The 18,857-nt window shown below is 39.9% G+C and overlaps 1 protein-coding gene across 1 annotated transcript in view; it reads left to right on the top strand.

Annotated features, from left to right (window-relative positions):
• Window positions 1-369: 369 nt before the first annotated feature.
• The window catches only part of PHACTR2 (phosphatase and actin regulator 2), a 50,034-nt gene continuing 31,546 nt past the window's right edge, over window positions 370-18,857 (top strand). Inside the window, exons 1-3 of the mRNA XM_048505398.1 lie at window positions 370-460; window positions 12,024-12,104; window positions 15,126-15,281. Of these exons, the coding sequence (XP_048361355.1) occupies window positions 370-460; window positions 12,024-12,104; window positions 15,126-15,281 (328 nt within the window). The remainder of the gene's footprint in view (window positions 461-12,023; window positions 12,105-15,125; window positions 15,282-18,857) is intronic.

The raw sequence follows: 18,857 nt of genomic DNA, 5'->3' as shown, positions 1-18,857 counted from the left end.
TCATGAAGGGATCCAGGGCACTTTAAAATGGTAATAAACTAATTCTGTAGGGTTTTTTTACCCCAACATGTTAAATAGACTTGGGATAAAATGTGCCCCATAGATTTCTGGCTTTTTTTGGGACCCTAGGTGCTTTTTTAATTTTCTCTTGTGGGACACCTAGTGTTTTCCTTCCTGTCATAAATCTAATCGTCAAGTGTGGGGCCTATTTATAGACATTTAAATTTGTGGATAGGGCCCACACTGACAGAAAACAGCTTTGCAAAAGAAATCTGAAAATGTTAACAAATACATTGATTGGTTTAAATCCCCCCAAAAGCATTGTGCATGTGCACCTACCTCTTCCTATGTCAGCACTGACCAAGATCCATGGTGGCAGAGATGGTTAGGAGGCGGAGGCCAGGACCAGCTGTGGCAACAGGAGGCAGAGCTATAGTTGAAAAGGGTGTTGGGAACCAAGGTGAGCCCAGTGGCAGAGGCTAGGAACTGCACTGGACCCTGATTCAATGGGAGAACTACACGTAGGCCTGGCATCAATTTCGGGGGAAAGAAAGCTAAGAGGGAGAAGGAATCTGTTGGTTGCCACTTGTATATTATAATGCTCAGAAATTAGTTGTGCAACATTGTGCACAATCATGAACACAATTGAGGATAAAATTGGAAATATTGCACTGGATCAAACTCATTGTTTATTATCATACATATTACAGTTCTCTAGGAGAATAAAGTTGTATAGTTTATTCTCTATGCATTCTGACCTCAAAAATGAAACCTGAGTAGGAAGTTTACTCAAGTATGGACAGGTAGTTAAACAAGAAATAGATTTTGGCAAAAAATAAAAACAGTCCAACTGTGTGTTAATGTAAAAATGTTATACTGTGGCCAAGAACCCTCTATTTCTAAGTGGAATTTTGAAAGACATTGATCTATAATCTTCCATTATAGACCCCTTGTTCCTAATAATAGCAAAATCAATATGAATAACTTTTTGGAGCTCTTAAAATAATTCTGCCTAGATGGTAAATCATGATAGAAGCATAACAGTTCCTGGAAACATCTCTGTAAGTAGGAAGACATTCATTGTTTTGTTTTTTACACCACTGAAGGTCAATGGCTGTTTCTCTAAAAGCCATTTTTAAAATGTACTCCTATGCAATTTCTCCATAATGTGAAAACGAGATGCCTCTTCTAATAGTAGGTTGCTTTCATACATTGGTTGTAGAAATTGCAGGGCAGAAATGTTAGCAGAAGACCAGGGGATCTAGAGTATAGATTTTTTTAGGGGTTGGGGGAGGCCACCCCCACCCACCTTAGGGCATGGCCACGCCTCCCCAAGCCCCACCCCTGGCTTAGCGCTTATAAAAGCAGCTCTCCGAGGTCGGGGATGGCAGACTCCCCTGCCCTGCCCTCCCCTGCCCCTCCCCTCTGGGCAGAGGGATAGAGGGAAAATGGAGCCTGGTGCAAAATCTGAGTTTTGCACCCCCGCCCCTGGGCAGCCGCTATGATGCTGGAATCCACCCCCAAACAGCATCACTTTCAATGGTGTTTAGACTAGAGAGCCCAAATTCTCCTTTTAAATCCACCTTAAAGGGAAAATCTGGGGTCCCTAGTTAAACAACATTGAAAGTGATGCTGTTTTGGGGTGGATTATCCCCCACCCTGAAACAGCATCACTTTCATTGTGGCGTAGTGATTAAGAGCAGGTGCATTCTAATCTGGAGGAACCGGGTTTGATTCCCTGCTCTGCCACTTGAAGCTGTGAGGCTTATCTGGGGAATTCAGATTAGCCTGTGCACTCCCACACATCGCCAGCTGGGTGACCTTGGGCTAGCTCACACAGCTTCTCGGAGTCTCTCAGCTCCACCCACCTCACAGGGTGTTTGTTGTGAGGGAGCAGGGGCAAGGAGATTGTAAGCTCCTTTGAGTCTCTCCTACAGGAGAGAAAGGGGGATATAAATCCAAACTCTTTTCTTCTTCTTCTGAGGGATTCTCTCAGATTCTCCCTTTAAATCCATGTTGAAGGGGGTGGATTTAAAAGGAGAATCTGGGGAAATTTGGGGGGTGCCTGCTGTCAGGGGTGCAGTGGTTAAGCTAGAAGCACCAAACTTTCAGGGTATCTTTAGGAGTCTCTCCTAATGATACCACCCAGGTTTGGTGAAGTTTGGTTCAGGAAGTCCAAAGTTATGGACCCTCAAAAGTGTAGCTCCATCTTCTATTAGCTCCCACTGGAAACAATGGGGGATGGGGACACCCCCTTGGGGAGTCCATAGCTTTGGACTCCCTGGACCAAACTTTACAAAACCTGGGTGGTATCAATAAGAGACTCTCCTGATAATACATCCCAGGTTTGGTAAAGTTTGGTTCAGATTGTCCAAAGTTATGGATCCTCAAAGGTGTAGCCCCCATCTTCTATTAGCTCCCTTTAGAAACAATGGAGGATGGGGCACCCCCTTTGGGAGTCCATAACTTTGGACCCCCTGAACCAAACCTCGCCAAACCTGGGTAATATCATCAGGAGAGTCCCCCAAACAATCCCTGAAAGTTTGGTGCTGCTAGCCCAAACAATGCGCCCCCTGCAGGCCAAAAACCAAAAAAGCACTAAAAGGTTTTAAAAACCCACAAATGGATGGGCGGAGCTTCGGACATGAATGGGGGGATTCAAACCCGAGAAACCCCCCCTTACCTACGTCCATGCAAAAGACATTCCCAAGAAAATGCTTGTAAAATTTTTTCGATGTTTTCCTTGGAGGAAGTGTCTATAATTGTCCATGTAAATCCCTGTTAGGGGTCTCAAACACATATTTCTGGAGATAAGAGCCTGACACAGTGTAGGTCAATAGGACCAAACTACTTTTATTTAGCTTTTTTGGGGTGAGTGAAGGGGAAGATATTTGAGATGTATTGATATTTGATGATTTACTTATAGTACTAAGAATGCTGTTACGTAATTTAAAAAAAAAACCATGTAACACCTTTTATTAAGACCAGTCAAAACACCAAAAGGTTTTGAGTTTGCCAGGACTCTGATCACCAGCCTGATAAAAAAGTTGTGGAGAATTTGAAAGCTTCCACAATTTCATTTTGATGGAGCTCAATAAAAAACATTAAATGATTTTGTTTTTTGGATTTTGCTATGGACCAACTTAGCTAACTACTTTATACAAAGTAATGTAACATTTCTAGATGGACTAGATCTGTGATGGCGAACCTTTTTGAGACCGAGTGCCCAAATTGCAACCTCAAACCTGCTTATTTATCGCAAAGTGCCAACACAGCAATTTAACCTGAATACTGAAGTTTTAGATTGGAAAAAACGGTTGGTTCCAAGGCGTGTGTTACTCGGGAGTAAGTTTGGTGGTAGTCAATGGCTTGGCTTTGAAGCAACCAAGCAACTCTTCCAATGGGTGAATCACGACCCTAGGAAGGTTTACTCAGAAGCAAGCCCCATTTCCAGAAACTGAGCTTACTCCCAGGTAAAGGATTGCACTTTAGTTCTTTGCATGAAAATCAGTGCGGTTTAACAGCGCTTAACAGAGTTACCTACACTGCTTCCCCAAAACTCGGTCTTAGGTTTAATGCTAATAATCGAGCCCAGAGGCCCAGGCCAGCCTAGATGAGGGGCACTCTGTTTGCACATGCCCATAGAAAGGGCTCTGAGTGCCGCCTCTGGCACCTGTGCCATAGGTTCGCCACCACTGGACTACATGGACTCTGGTCTGATCCAGCAGGCTCGTTCTTATGTTCTTCCCTGTGGGGGCATACTGTGAGTGGTCTGAGGGATACCTGAGGGATCGCCTCTCCCCGTATTGCCCCTTAAGGTCCCTCCGTTCTTCAGAGAAAAATTTGCAGGTGGTCCCTGGCCCCAAAGATATCTGGCTGTCCACCACAAGGGCCAGCGCCTTTACGGCCTTGGCCCCTACCTGGTGGAACAAGCTCCCTAGTGATATTAGGGCCCTGCAGGACTTGAATGGTTTCTGTAGGGGCCTGTAAAATGGAGCTGTTCTGCCAGGCTTTTACATCAGGCTAGCCGGATCTGAACAGAAATCAAATCATTGTTGTGGCCTCCCAGGGATGGTGCCATCTATTGTCAATGTTTTAAAAAGCTGTTTTTATGCTGTAATTTTTATTATTCTATTTTTATATTGTTTATTGTTGTTGTTCACTGCCCTGAGTCCTTTGGGGAAGATCAGGTTATAAATCAAAATATAAACTAAATAAATTTGAAAATACGTAACTCTTTCCTCGCTAGTGGTATTCTGCTATTTGAAATCATTCCTTTCCCTTCATGGAGAATAGGTACACAGCTATGGATGAGAGTCTCAGTAAGAAAAAAGGTTCCGCCTCCCCCCCCCCCACCACCACCACCACTCTTCTGGTTCCAATGGAAGGGAGGGATGGAAGGGAGGGATACTTGGCATGCAGATGCCAAGGTTCAACCCCCAGCATCTCCAGTTAAAGGTTCTGGCTGTAGGTGATGTGAAAGACCTCTGACTGAGACTCTGGAGAGTTGCTGCCACTCTGAATAGGCAATGCTGACTTTGATGGACTTTGATGGACTGATGGTCTGATTCAGTATAAGGCAGCTTGATGTGTTCATGGAATTTTTTTTTTAAAAAAAGACATGGGTGAATGTTACATGTATCAGTTTGGAACTTCCGGTTTTGGTCATTAGCTGCAGGTCTTGGGAGGGGGGACATTGTCCGTGACTTATGGAGCTCAGCATGTGCTGCAAAACTTATCTTGGAGTCTTGGACATCTCCTAAATAAAAATAAGTAAATGGCACATTAAAACATTCAAAAAGCTGAAGAATTAGATACAGAAATAACTTTTTATCTATTTGCTTGTTTTATTAGGCTTTTATGCCTTCCTTACCCTTGTGGTTTCAGAGCAGCTCACAGCATATTAAGTGACAATTAAAACCATAAACTATGAAACACTTTCCAATTGGAACCTAGTCATAAGATAAAATAATAAAAACCAAGATGGTAATTAATGTATTTCCAATAAATACCCCCATCTTAATTCTCCTAATACCGCACTGAGGAGGTGGAGAACTTCTGTTGGCGTGGGAATTAAATGACATATTTTCCATGTTGTAGATCTTGACATATATGTTTCAAAGCACCCAAGCATTCAAAGGAAGCAAAATTCTCTTCTCCGCTGCCCCAAACTTACAGCATCTCAAGCACTTTCTTATTAGTTTCTGCTTTCAAAAAGGGAATTGCTAGTTTATATTTTGGAACAAAACATGCCCCTTCAAAGATCCTTAGAAAGAAACTGTGTGGGATGAGAGGATCAGAAACCATTTCTTTCCCCAATTACGTCAATGGTTGAAATCTCAGAGGACGAAAAACATTATATGAAGATTCTCTGGGTCTTGGGAAGAACAAAGCCAAACCTCTGGAAACTGTCCAGAATCTTGAATTCCTGTTTTAAAACAAAAATGGATAATTCACAGAGTTTAAAACTGAAGCAGCAGTAGAGGCTCAAATGGGAACTTTTAAAGGCAAGATGAAGCAGTGGCAATGCATTACGTTTACAAAAAATCACCTGACCTACGACTCCTGCTAGTAAATTGCAACGAAGCTAAAAATAAAATGGATATATGACCCTTCAATATAATTCTTATCCTTTGGAAAGGCCTTCATTCATGTGTAGATTTGTAGTAAGCTTTCTGATTAAATATTTTCTGATTTTAAAATTTTCACCTAGACACAACTTAACTGTTCCTGTTCCAAAGGCAGAATGCCTGCAGACCTCAAAGTACCTTGGCAAAACTAATAAACAACAGCCCCACTAACACATACTTTACTTACTTACTTCTTATTTATTTATTATTTCACACTTTTATCCCGCCCTATCTGGAAAGGCTCAGGGTGGGTCACAACAATTAGACACCATAATTTTTTCAAAACAAAATGACCATTAAAATATTACAAAACACTATAACATTATTGAAACAGTAAATTAATAAATAATGTATGGCCTAATAGATGGCATTTTAAGAATCGGACCATCATCCCTACTCTCCCCTCCCCCTGATTTTGGAGGCAGAGAGGAGCTGATAGTTGGGAAAGGCCTGGTGGAACAACCAGATTTTGCAAGGCCTGTGGAACGAAGATAGTTCCCCAGGGATGTTTTTAATATATTCCTAATTCTGAGGACACAAAATATAATCTTTACTGGCTGTTGTGGATTTCTGGGCTCTGCCGCTGTGGTCTGATGGCTTTAACCACACAGCCCGGAAAACACACAACAGCCAGTTGACTCCGGCTGTGAAATCCTTCAACAATACATATGAACTTTACAATGGACAAATTAACACACCTATCATTATTTGCCAAGATATATAACAGATTAAAATCATGTGAACAGCAAGGGAACCTGCTCAATAAGGGCAATATATATTTAGCTCATAGAATGAGGTAAAGTTTCAATTACAGTTCTACCACAAGGGCAGAATTTCTGGGGCGACTAATACCTTTGCAGTTACCTGACAGAATTTACAATTGCAACTCTATGAGGGCATGTGTGTTAACAAAGATACCAAACTGATTAACTGAAACTATAGGTCCACTGAACACCAACACACCTGGGAGTTGCATACATTTATATAAAAATAGCAATATGTAATAAGATGTCTTCTGTTCAGGTCTAGCAAAGTTTCACATTGTCATTTTCCTGTTACCTCTCAATGTGCTCCCCACAAATTGAAGCTTGGATACTCTGAATGCTCTTAAATCTTGCAGAGTTCTTCATTTTTAACAAGGTATTTCCTTAAAATGAGAAAATGACATTTTCCAATTATATTGATTCCCAAATGTAAGCTTAAAACAGATTGTCTTAGACAGTGTTTTTGAAATATTTGGTTTTATGTTCCTTTCTAAGTTTTAATAACGCAACAATAAAAAAATTCCTTCGTGCAAAAATGTGTGTCTCTAGAAGAAATATATTCTAGATTTATTTTGGAAAATTTTCAGGCACTATCATTTTTTCAGTAAATCACCTTTTCCAATATATTAGTGCTTCCTCTCTGTTAAACTTAACCCCTTTCACATTCTCTATAAAATGTAAACTGCCTGATCTTCAGACAACTTGCTTGATTTGCTTGTTATCATTATTCCTTCCGCTTAGACAGGGGTAGGGAACCTGCGGCTCTCCAGATGTTCAGGAACTACAATTCCCATCAGCCCCTACCAGCATGGCCAATTGGCCATGCTGACAGAGGCTGATGGGAATTGTAGTTCCTGAACATCTGGAGAGCCGCAGGTTCCCTACCCCTGGCTTAGGAGGTCCATACAGTTTCTTAAAAGGTCGTATTCAGTTTTTGGAGACTTTCAGTGGATGGGAGTCTATATGCATATATGAAAGGGAAGGAGGAAATTAGCATAGTACAGTACTAACTGTGCAGTCCCAAACTGAGTACATCTTTATAAGTCATTTTATTTCAATGGGCTTAGAAGGGGGTATCTATGCTTAAGGCTGGACTATAAGTGCAGTGTATATTTTAGCATCTGAATCAGAAAATCAAAATTGCTCCCTTTCCCCTCTTTCTTTTGTTCCTTTTCTTTTTCTCGTTCTTTCTAGATGGGAATATATAAATAGAATGAACGCAGGAAAACTGCACTTCTTAGCTCTTTCTCTCTCATCCCCCCCCCCCCGCCCCTGAATTTGCTTTGAAACCAAGTTTCACATCACTTAATGATACGGCAGAAGGTTTCTAATGTCTTCCACATAGTCCCCTGACAGAATGGATATTGCCATAAAAGTTACCTGAAGGGCAAATCCTTTTTGTGCTTGAACAGTTATTGGCAGCTGAGGCAATTAGACTTCATAGCATCCTAGCAACTTGTTATTACTGGAAACCCTCCCATCTTAATGTATATGTTAAACTTTCTCTCTCTTCTGCCCCTTCCCACAATATTCACAATTGCTTTTTTAGTTTAACCCATTAATAGTTATTGTCAAATATAATATAAGTTGGTTAAATTTATGCTAGCATTTCTTCTCCCCAACCCCACCCCCCTTGCCTTTCTCTCTTTTGCTTTGTTCACTGACAGATTTAGATCATAGATTCATTGGGAGCACATTGCTTTTTCTTATGCAATTTTGTAAAGCACTATGTACATTGCTGGCATTGTGTAAATATTAAGACTGAAAACGTGAGACAAGGCAAGCCTATCTTGCTTGTGATGTGTAATTCACATACTATGTAAAACAAAACTGTGTTAACTTATATTTATTCACAGTAACATTTTGTGTTGAACAAGGAGTAGTTTAACTGTGGTGTACTGGTCATCATAATACAAGAAACTAACCTGTAGAAGAACCCTCAGGAGGAGAAATTGGGATTCTTGGTATCAAATTTGGAACAGAAATATCTTTCTTCTTCTTCTAAGGAGTTCAGGACAGCATAAAAGGTTCTGCAGGCCTCTATCCCTCAGCAGCCTTGATTGAGCCTAAGAGACTGGCTGGCCCACTGAGCTTAATGTCTGAGTGAAAAGTTGATCCCAGATCCTCTCCAGTTCTGGAACACTCCTGCTATATGGCCTGATGTTCACTGACTGAAACACAATGTTTTAGAATGGCAGTTCTAAAACTATAGCAAGTGAAGGGCTCCCATTTTAATGTACATTTTTCACCACTACCACCACCTCCCCAAACCTATTGAAGTTTATTTAAAGAAAAATCCATACTCTTGGAGAGCATTGATTTAATTTACAAACTAGTGTAGCCCTACTACTATTTATTTACTTGCTTATGTTTAACAGGGGTACATTAATATCCCTTTGTAAGAATGCAGCCCTTTTCAAAGTGCATGTGGCAAACTATGCAGGACCTGTGTTTGCCTTCATCCTCTTGTGCCCTAAAGGCAAGAAACTCACGGAGACCCTGGAATGCCCCTGTGGATTCCAGATTCATAAATGGTATTAACAGCTAAATAGGAAGACAGCTGCACTGTGAACAATTTATGTCTGTACTATTTGTGTAAATGTGCTTTTTTCATGAATTTGTGGAGTTAGCTCAATGGTAGACACCATGCTTTAGACTGCCAGAGATGCCAGGGTTCAATTAAATGCATCCATTAAATACAAGCCAGAATAATATCTTCATATGAACTTAACAAAAGTAACCATGATGTTTTTCAGAACAGGGATATTGGCAAGAGATGTCATGGCAGCAGAATACCTAACAGCTGCCTTTAAAGTGCAGGAAGGGTTCATGTCCAAGCAAGCCTGAAGCTATCATGTAAGGAATAGAAGTTGTATTGTTTTTAAGTCAGGGGGCTAGCTGTTGTTGTTTGTTAATTAAAAACCTTTACTATCCACCTTTCTTCCACACAGACAGCAGTGCATCTTACTATATCTGTTATATAGTACATGAAATAAAATTCATAAAACTCATTAAAATTTTTAAATCACAGTTTAGGACTGCTAGTAAATTAACCAAATGTGGTCTTAAATAAAACTGTCTTTGACTGCCTCCTAAACATTAAAAGTGAGGGGATCAGATGCACCTCCTTGGGTAGTTATTCCTTAATTGTGGGGTGCTCTAAGAAGGCCCCCTTTGTGTACCCACCAAACGAGCTTCTTTGATTGATGAGACAGTCAGGAGGGCTCCTCTAATGCTGGGCAGGAACATATGGGAGAAGACAGTCCTTCAGGTACCCTGGTGTTATCGCCACTCTTGGATTGACCAATCTGTCTGGAGCAGGAAATGGGAAAGAGCCTATTGTTCAGGAAAGGCTCAGAGGGAGGTGAGATGGGGGTTCCGTTATAAGACACAGAAAGGACTTTAATGATAAAGAAGAACGCATACTAATTTAAGAAAATATTGTTTCAAGGGAGTGCAGCATGATATATTATTTAAAAATGTATACTTGGAGATAAATTTGTACATGAAATGGGTGAATTCACGGGCCCCTCATGGTACTCCAGAGATGAATTATTGCAATCATAAACATTCTCAGTTACATTCTCACATACGCAAGAAGTGGAATCAGCCATTAACTGGATAATCTCCCTTCATTACTAAAATAAATTAGGATCATCAAGAATCATATTTCAGATTGTTGTTATACCTGGTCCAAATATCTAAGATGCAATAACAAAAAATCATTTATACAAAACATGTAAATTATCAAATTAAGGAAAAAGTGTTTATTTGCATTGTTTTGCATTTTTCTTCCTTTTTCTGTTTTGGTTTTACTAAGTTTTTGGGTGCATGCATTTTTGGGGTATTTTCACTATGTATTCTGTGATTGTTATTGTAGTTGTATGAGATTAAGTTCTTGAGAATGAGTTCCTTCTTCCCTCAACAATCTCTGGTCCACAGGCAATAATTTTTAAATAATGCTTGATAAAAAGTAAAAATAATAGACTACTGTTCAAGTGTTTCATTATCTAAGCAAACAGGATATACAAAGGGTGAAAAGGAACATTAAAAAGGTTATGTAGGTGAGGGGGAAAAATTGTGTACGCTTGCTTGGAACAGAGTAGAACGTCCTAATCCCACATGCTTAGGTGGATTTTTGATGTTTTATCACCACTGGATTTGTGGAAATTATGTTTAGTTTTAACTTTTTAATTTATAGGTTTTATTATATTTATTGTATGAATTTATGATATATATTCCTTTGATGGAAACTGCCCTGAGCCCAAAAGGGAAGGGGTGGTACAGAAATTTAACAACATAAATAAATAATAAATAAATAAAAGGAATGATGAAGAGAAAGTCCTCAAGAACATGTTCTTATGTTCTCAAGAACATGCTTTTATGTTCTTAACAGATGTTCAACAATGAATAAAATAGCAAACAGTACTGAGGAAAAAGCTGTAACTTCACAAAATATGTGCACAATTTGCTTGTATTCCAGTTTTAAACAGTAAGTTGCAGCAAATATGAGCATTTTGTGGACAATGTTGCTATAGTCTAATTTATACAGCATAGATTGGATCCTAAGCATCATGAAACGAGTCATGCTAGAACTAGAGAATTTCCCCAATGCTGCTATGACTGCAAATCTGAAATAATGTTGTTGTAGGTCTGTAGATCCAAAGGAATTATATAGGAGCAAAGTGGAAGTATGCAGCAAGAAGGGAGGATTTGCAGAAACCACTTTTCCTCATCCAGAAATGAAAAAATTGTTATATCAGAACAGTTGCTGTTGCACCAACAGAACAGCCTCATAGGATACAAACTGCTTCTTTCCTGCAGTTGGTTCTTCTGTGGCATCAGAGACCTTAGCAGTTCCTGGTCATATGGGTCTCTTGGATCACACATGTATCTGTATACAGATGACCTATCTCTTCTGGGACCACTGATACTGGCTGCCAGAGAACCAAGCTACGTACTACTTGGGATAATTGATTCATGTTCCTGCATTTTTCTTTTTGCCTTAATGTTGGTTAGTAAAGATTTGGGATAAGCTCTTCTACATTAAAACAAGACTACACAGAAATCTGCATGGTTTACAGCTTTAATGGATCAAAGGATAAGAGGGGGTTAAGGAAAATTCTCATGCACAGACATCACTGACTCATAACTAAAATTCAAAGTTCTTGAGATCCTGTGCCACATTAGGAGAGCTTGAAGACAGCCATTAGTTACAGGATGGATCACCCGTTATCCAAGTTGTCTACTTATCATGGCATGTACATCTAATAGCTCCCAGATTTTGGCCACGGGCATATACATACCCAAGTTTTGAGTTTGGCTACAGAGAATTTATCCTTTCCATATGAAAATACAGACTACTGGTGCCCAAGCACAGAAGGTACGAATCAGCCATCCCAAGTCTCTTTAATAATAGCTTTGTACGTTCAGAAGCATTAATAACTGGATATATCAACAAAAGATCAAGAAGTATTGTTTTATGGGATGCCTCATTTCTCTTTGGTTAAGAATTTGTTTGAAAGAGGCTTTTACTATACACTGTGATATTTTGTATGGCTTTTTTTCTCTGGATTTTTTAAATGGAATTGATGTTTTATCTTTTACCATTTTCTTTTTTCCCCTTCAGTGCTGGAAAGAAAGATATCAACCAGGCAAAGCAGAGAGGAGCTAATAAGAAGGGGAGTCCTGAAGGAAATAACTGAACAAGGTGATGGCAAGTAATACAGATTACATAACTTACATATAAGCTGTTGCTCTCTGGCTTAGATTCAAACTTGTTTGCAGAAAAGAGTCACCCGAGAGCATCATTACAAGCACAAATCAGTCTGTTGTTGTTTCGGTTGGGAGATTGAACTCTGGTGTGTTCTCCTGACAGAGCTTCACATGACCACCCTGTGATAATATTCTTATACTGTTGGGTTAAATGTGTGGAGAGGGCAGTGTGCCATGCTTTGTTGCGTACAGCAGTATTTAGGGAGAGCTAATTCTGTTGATGGGTGGCTGGCTGGCTGGCTGGATGCACCCCACTCCACCAGGATACATTGACCAGTTGCCTGGAAGCTAAGGTGAAATGGCTAAAGCGGAGCCAGCTGAAACTGAATCCATTGAAGACAGAGATCCTGTGACCCGGGGGGAGGGGGGGAAGTTATAGGGAGGGATAGCCAACTACCTACTCTTGAAGGTGTGCGATTAACACCTAGGCCAGTCTCCAAAAGTCTGGGAGTGATCCTGGATGCCTCCTTGTCCATGGAAGCACAGGTCACAAACCATAGTCCGGCTGGTGTTTTATCATTGGAATCAAGCTAGGCAGGTGACATCCTATCTATCCAAACCCCACCTACCCACAGTGATCTATGCAGTAGTCACCTTCAGGCTAGTCTACTGTAATTCGTTCTGTGCAGGGTTGCCATTGAGACTGTTTTGGAGACTTCAGCTGGTACAAAATGCAACTGCTCTTTACTGGAGCTGACTGCATGGTAGACACATCCACCCGGTGCTTGGCCAGCTGCATGGAATACTGGATCAGGTTCAAGATCTTTGTTCTAACCTTTAAAGCCCTAAATAGTCTGCAACCTTCATATCTGCAAGACCTCCTCTCCCAATACATTCCCTAAAGATCCCTGTGTTTGGTGAATAGCTACTTAATGGTGATCCTTGGCCCAAAAGCTGTCTGGCTGTCCTCAGCCAGGGCCAGATCTTTCTCGCCTCTGCCCCCAGCTTAGTGGAATGCTCTAACAAGAGAGACCCAGGCCCTGCAGGACTTATTACAGTTTCATAGGGCCTGTAAGATAGAGCTGTTCTGCCAGGCCTATGGTTGAGGACTGCAACAGTGTCCAATTAGCTGGCCTCTTTTTTCTCCTCCCCTTTCCCTTTTTTGGCTTCTCCTTTCCCTTCTTGTTTTCCTTTCCCTTCTCCCTTGGTATGATATGTACATGGGGAATTGGTGTATGGTCAATGCTTTATCCCCTCAGACTGGTATTGATGACATCAAGAAGTTGACTAGACTCTGTGCAACTGATTTTATTGTTTTATTACAATTAATTGTTATAAGCCTATATGGGGAAGGCTGGCCTATAAATCAAATCAATTAATCAAATCCAGCTTGGAACAGGGCATCAAACATTATTTTCTCAGCCTTTGGCACTGAATAATACTCCTGGGTAAAATGTATGTGCGAGTTCACTTTATCTTACTATTATTTAAGTTTACCACAGAGGTGCTAATGTACCAAATCCAGTATTTATGTGAATGGGTCAGAAGAGAGAAGCTTTAGTATAGGAATTTGACATCTTAAGATGGGTTGTTCCCATTGCTTTAAAATATTGTTTTTAGACATACACAAACAAATATATTGAAATGCACTCCCCCATTGATGATTTTCATGTATTGCTGATAAAAGGTGAAATCCTATCTAACACATGTGAAGGAGTGTACAGAGGTGCCCTGCCATGGCAGGTTCACAGCCACCCACCTGGCTAATGAACTGGAAGAGTGCATGGATCCCTCTGCTCTACCCTCTCTTCCTTCTCCTATCAACCACAGAGAACTAATCAGCAGGCTCTGCATCCTTCTCTTCACAGACAGCAGAATTGTGTGCGCAGTCTGATTTTAGAACACAATCACACTAGAGGTTGCTTAGGTCTCTGCCAGTTTCTTTTTCCTCCCACATTATGACTTTGAGAAAGACATTTTAAGATATGGATCATTATTTAATGTCAGTTCATCATTTTGCACAGAAATATTAATTAATGCCCATGCACAAAATAATTTTATAGTGATATTGTTTCAGCTATTTTCACAGAGATTTGTCAGCTAGGCAGGCTGGTTTTAATATTTTGTTCATTAATGGGGTTTGAAGACAGTGTGGAAATCTCAGTTGGTTTGGGTTACATCAACTAGACTGCTCACTGGCTCTAATTTCTGTGGTCACCATTCCTTTTAAAAAAAAGCTTTACTGTTTGCTTCTTTGTTCCCCATCACAATTCAAAGTACTGGTTATTGTGTTTAAAGCCCTAAACAGTTGGGCACCAGGGTCCCCAAATGGCCATCCACTTCCATATATACTTGCCCTTCAGATCAATTCATTTGCCGAGGTCCTGCTCAGTGGCCCCTTCTCCATTGGAACGGAGGTGGATAGCAACCAGAGGACATTTTTTGTTAGTGTCCCCCATAGAATGTCTCTATCTTAGTTGCTTGCTTAGTGGCTGATCTTCTTGGATGCTAGATAAAATAATTTTTATTTTCCCAGAGAAGCAACTGATGGTATTATTTTGTTGGTTTTTCATCCCACTGGGATTTATGTTGAATCTCTCATTGACAGGTTTTAGTGACATTGTATTTCTTTGTGTATGTGTTTAAGTGTACTGATGATTATTTAGATCTTTAATGATAGTTTTTATATTCGTGTTTGCTGCCTTGAGATGATGAAGGGTGAAGAGTAACATATATATATTAAAAATAATTGCTTTATGAAAAATTATATTTTGAAGAAGTAAGACTGGTTAATACCTGATACAATTCTCATGATCCCATAAAATCTTGATTTCAGTGGAAGTGTTAGGTGTATTGGAATTGGTTGTTCTATGCATTTCTTTTGCCAAATAGAATTATTAAAAAATTGTAGATCCTTAAATCATGCTAGTTAATTGTTATATATTTTGAAAGCACACTTTAAGGGAAAAAAGCTAGGCCATGAGAAAAGGTTTTTAATACATTGTTTTTATTTAAGGTGGAGATGTAACTGTAAGCTATGAGATTTCAAATGGACACACCATAGTTATTGGTGAAGAAGCCACACAGGAAGAAAACATAAAGACTGCCGAAGACAATAGTTCCCAGTCAACAGAGCCACCCACTCTTGAAGACAAGAAAGAGAACAAAAAAGGTATTTGAAATGAATCTTGCCTGCATTGGTTTCCTGTTTACAAAACCAGAATAGAATCTAATACAAGTGCATGTTATCAAGTCACTTCTGTCTTTAACAAGGAATCCAAATGTAATGACGATTCAGTGGAGAATGGAGGAATAAAAGTAAGAAAAGTTATTTCCTCCTACAGAAATAGGATTTTTAAATGAAGCATAAACTAAAACTGTGTGTTGGACGAGGTGTTGCATTATTTTGCTTGCTGAGCATGGATTCTGGCTATGATCCAAGACCAGAATTCTCCATTGTCTTCTGCAGTCAGTAACTGTTCCCTTGCATGCATGTGAGAGTAGACTGTTCTGTGATTAATGATAGGCTCCCTGTGCATGCTACCAAGCTGTGCTTCTCTATCTCCGGAAGAAATACAAAGAGCTGCTCTGGATCAGGCCAAATGTACATCTAGCTATCTAGCATCCAGATTCCCACAGCAATCAACCAAAGCATTACAACTGCGCCCCCACCCCCACCCCCCGGCCCGGTAGTTTCCATTAAGAAACTGATATCAGAAGTATAGCCCTCACCTGGATACCCCAGGATAACCTAATCTTGTCAGATATCGGAAGCTAAGCAAGATCGACCCTGGTTAATATTTGGATGGCAGATGACCAGGGTTGCTATGTGTAGGCAGTTAATGGCAAACCACTTCTGAACATCTCTCACCTTGAAAACCCTATGCGGTCGCCATAAGTCAGCTGTGACCAGATGGCAAAAAATAATTAATTCAGAGGTATTGTACCACTAGGGATTCAATTTCTTTATCACGGTTCATGGGCCTAGTTTCCATGTAGCCTTAGGCAAGTATGTGTATATAATGTTCCTCACCACTGTAGAATAACTGCATATATTTGACAAACTTTTAGGGCAAGTAAATTCACCTGCAAAGGGAAATGGAATTGCTAACTTTCTGCTAGGTGACAAAAATGACCGTTTAACATCTTAAATACTACTTTTGCAAGTTTTTTTGTACAAAGAATATACTTATTTTGCAGAACAGGATTACCTTTAGTAATAACACAGTATGATCAAATATAATAACTGTTTGAATGGTATTTTGTGTCTTAGTTTAAAACTATACTGATGTCTTTAAAGGTTGTGATGCCTCATTTGCACTTAATACCCTGTATTTCAACAGATATAAAATGATAGCGATCCCATCATTATTTATTCTGTCTTTATAGTCTGGCTCTTGAAACGAGTACCATTAGCACCACAGATTTAGTGATGACCATTAGTTTTTTTTAAAAGGAGCAAACAAATTATTACAAATGTCTATCAGTTACTATTGTCTGTGATAGCTACTGGAACTTTCGTTGCATAGATGATGTATACTGCTAAATATCAAATGCTGAGAACAATCAATAGAAGAGGACCGCCATCTTCATGCTCTTCTTATGGGCTTCCCAGAAGCATTTCTCTAGCCACTATAATAAAATGCCCAAAACAGAATTATTGGTCTGATCCAGCAAGAAGATTGTAATGTTTTTAACAATGGATTACAAAGCATTGTGACTGATTTCTTGGTTAGTAGCAGTGTCTTAAAGACAAGTTAACAATTTACACTTTAATACCCATAATCTGCCATCAAAGTAGTTTGGGTGGGAGAAAGGAGGTTACGATTGATTTATGCAAATATATAGGAGAAAATGACATTCTAGCCTGTACAAATGGATAATCCAGAATTTTAGAGAAGTGTAAATCCCCAGTTATTTGCTCCCACTCTGCCAACAATTTTGCCTTCCTTCTTTAGCAGAAACCCCAAGGTCCCTGTCAAGCAATACACTGAGTTGTTGTTGTTGTTGTTGTAGTAGTAGATTTCACAGCTACCAGATCTTTAGCTGGTTATTGGCCTTTCATTACAATTCGAGCCTCACCCAGAGGCCTAGGAAGTTGTAACGTATCAGCATAGTATTCGTGCGGATCCCAGCAGGGCTGCCTCGATTCAAAGATGTTTCAAGTGCTGCCCTAGTGTTTTCGGGATGGTGCCCAGCGTGCCGATTATCGCTGGGACGACCTTAGCTGGTTTGTGCCGTAGACGCTGAAGCTCGATACAATTTGAGCCTCACCCAGAGGCCTTTCTTTTTTCTGTCTCTGAGTTGTAGTAACAAGCCATGATGGCACAATTTTCTTGCGCACTGTACTTCTTTCTTTTGGATGGTTGGTCCACTTGTAGCCCACTTGTCACCACGTGCTCAGGGACCCTTGTTAACCCACATGACAACCGGTGCGGTATGAAAATATTATTATTATGGTAGATTTCACAGCTGCCAGATCTTTAGCTGGTTGTTGACCTTTCATTACAATTCGAGCCTCACCCAGAGGCTTAGGAAGTTGTAATGTATCGACATAATATTCGTGCAGATCCCAGTAGGGCTGCCTTCTGAATTTGATGTTAATTTTGTCAATTTGAAGATGTTTGAAGTGCTTCCCTAGTGTTTTCAAGATGGCGCCCAGAGTGCCAATTACCACTGGGACATCCTCAGCTGGTTTGTGCCATAGACGCTGAAGCTCGATTTTCATGGTATCTAGTGACCTTCTCATGTTCTTTTTCATTGACCCTGCTGTCACTGGGTACTGCTATGTCGATGATGGTCACTTTCTTGTCCTCGATCACGGTGATTCTGGTGTATTGTGTTTCAACACATTATTATTATTATTATTATTATTATTATTATTATTATTATTATTATTATTATTATACATTTTCGCATGCTGCCCAACTCCCAAAGGATTCTGAGCGGTGTACAGTAAGGCCAAAAGACAACAACAATATACAACAATACATAATATAAATATAAATAGCACATTAGAAGTATTTTAAACTGCAGCAGTATCCTACATATTTATTGGTGGTGCCCGATCCTACGCTCAGAATGCTGAAGATGGTACAACGGCTGTTATATGAGCCATCTTTATTATTTTGTGCTGAATTCTCCTGCTGTATCTTCTGTTTCATTTTCTCCTGGATGAGCACCGTTTCCTTTTTGGGAAAAGACTGGGGCAAAGAAGGTGTTGAGTAGTTCTGGAAAGATGCATTTCTCTGCATGGCATAGTGTGGAGTCATTGTGTTCTGGTGTATATGCAAATGGAACTACAGTTAAACTCCACCCAGACACATCCAAATGTGCCCTGCACACCGCTCATACCTCTGAGGTGGACAAAACATGCATTCCATTAAACAATCACCCCACATTGTGCCCCAGAAAACCCACGAGAGCAAACAAACCTAACTATAATAATGAAATCCTGAGTGCTTCAGTGATTAGACCTCAGTGTGCTAGTGCAGTTAGCAAAGAATTAAAGAGTGTTTTTAAAAACATTGAAATTGTAGGTTGTCTTGCACACAGGAAACAATACTAGAAACTTTAAATCCATCTAATGTTTTTTATTTTGCAGATTCTTTTTACATTTTTGTAACTGTTGCTATTAGTAATAATGATGGTGTGTCATCCATCCAACAGGCATGTTTGAAAGGAAGTTCTTCTCTTGTACCAGTATAATGAAAACCTGTTGAGGTTTTCATATGTTTGTATTTTGGGT

The sequence above is a fragment of the Sphaerodactylus townsendi genome, linkage group LG01, assembly GCF_021028975.2.
Source record: "Sphaerodactylus townsendi isolate TG3544 linkage group LG01, MPM_Stown_v2.3, whole genome shotgun sequence".
Taxonomy (NCBI): Eukaryota; Metazoa; Chordata; class Lepidosauria; order Squamata; family Sphaerodactylidae; genus Sphaerodactylus; species Sphaerodactylus townsendi.
The sequence above is the reverse complement of the archived record's forward strand: the minus strand, read 5'-3'. Positions and strand labels throughout refer to the sequence as shown.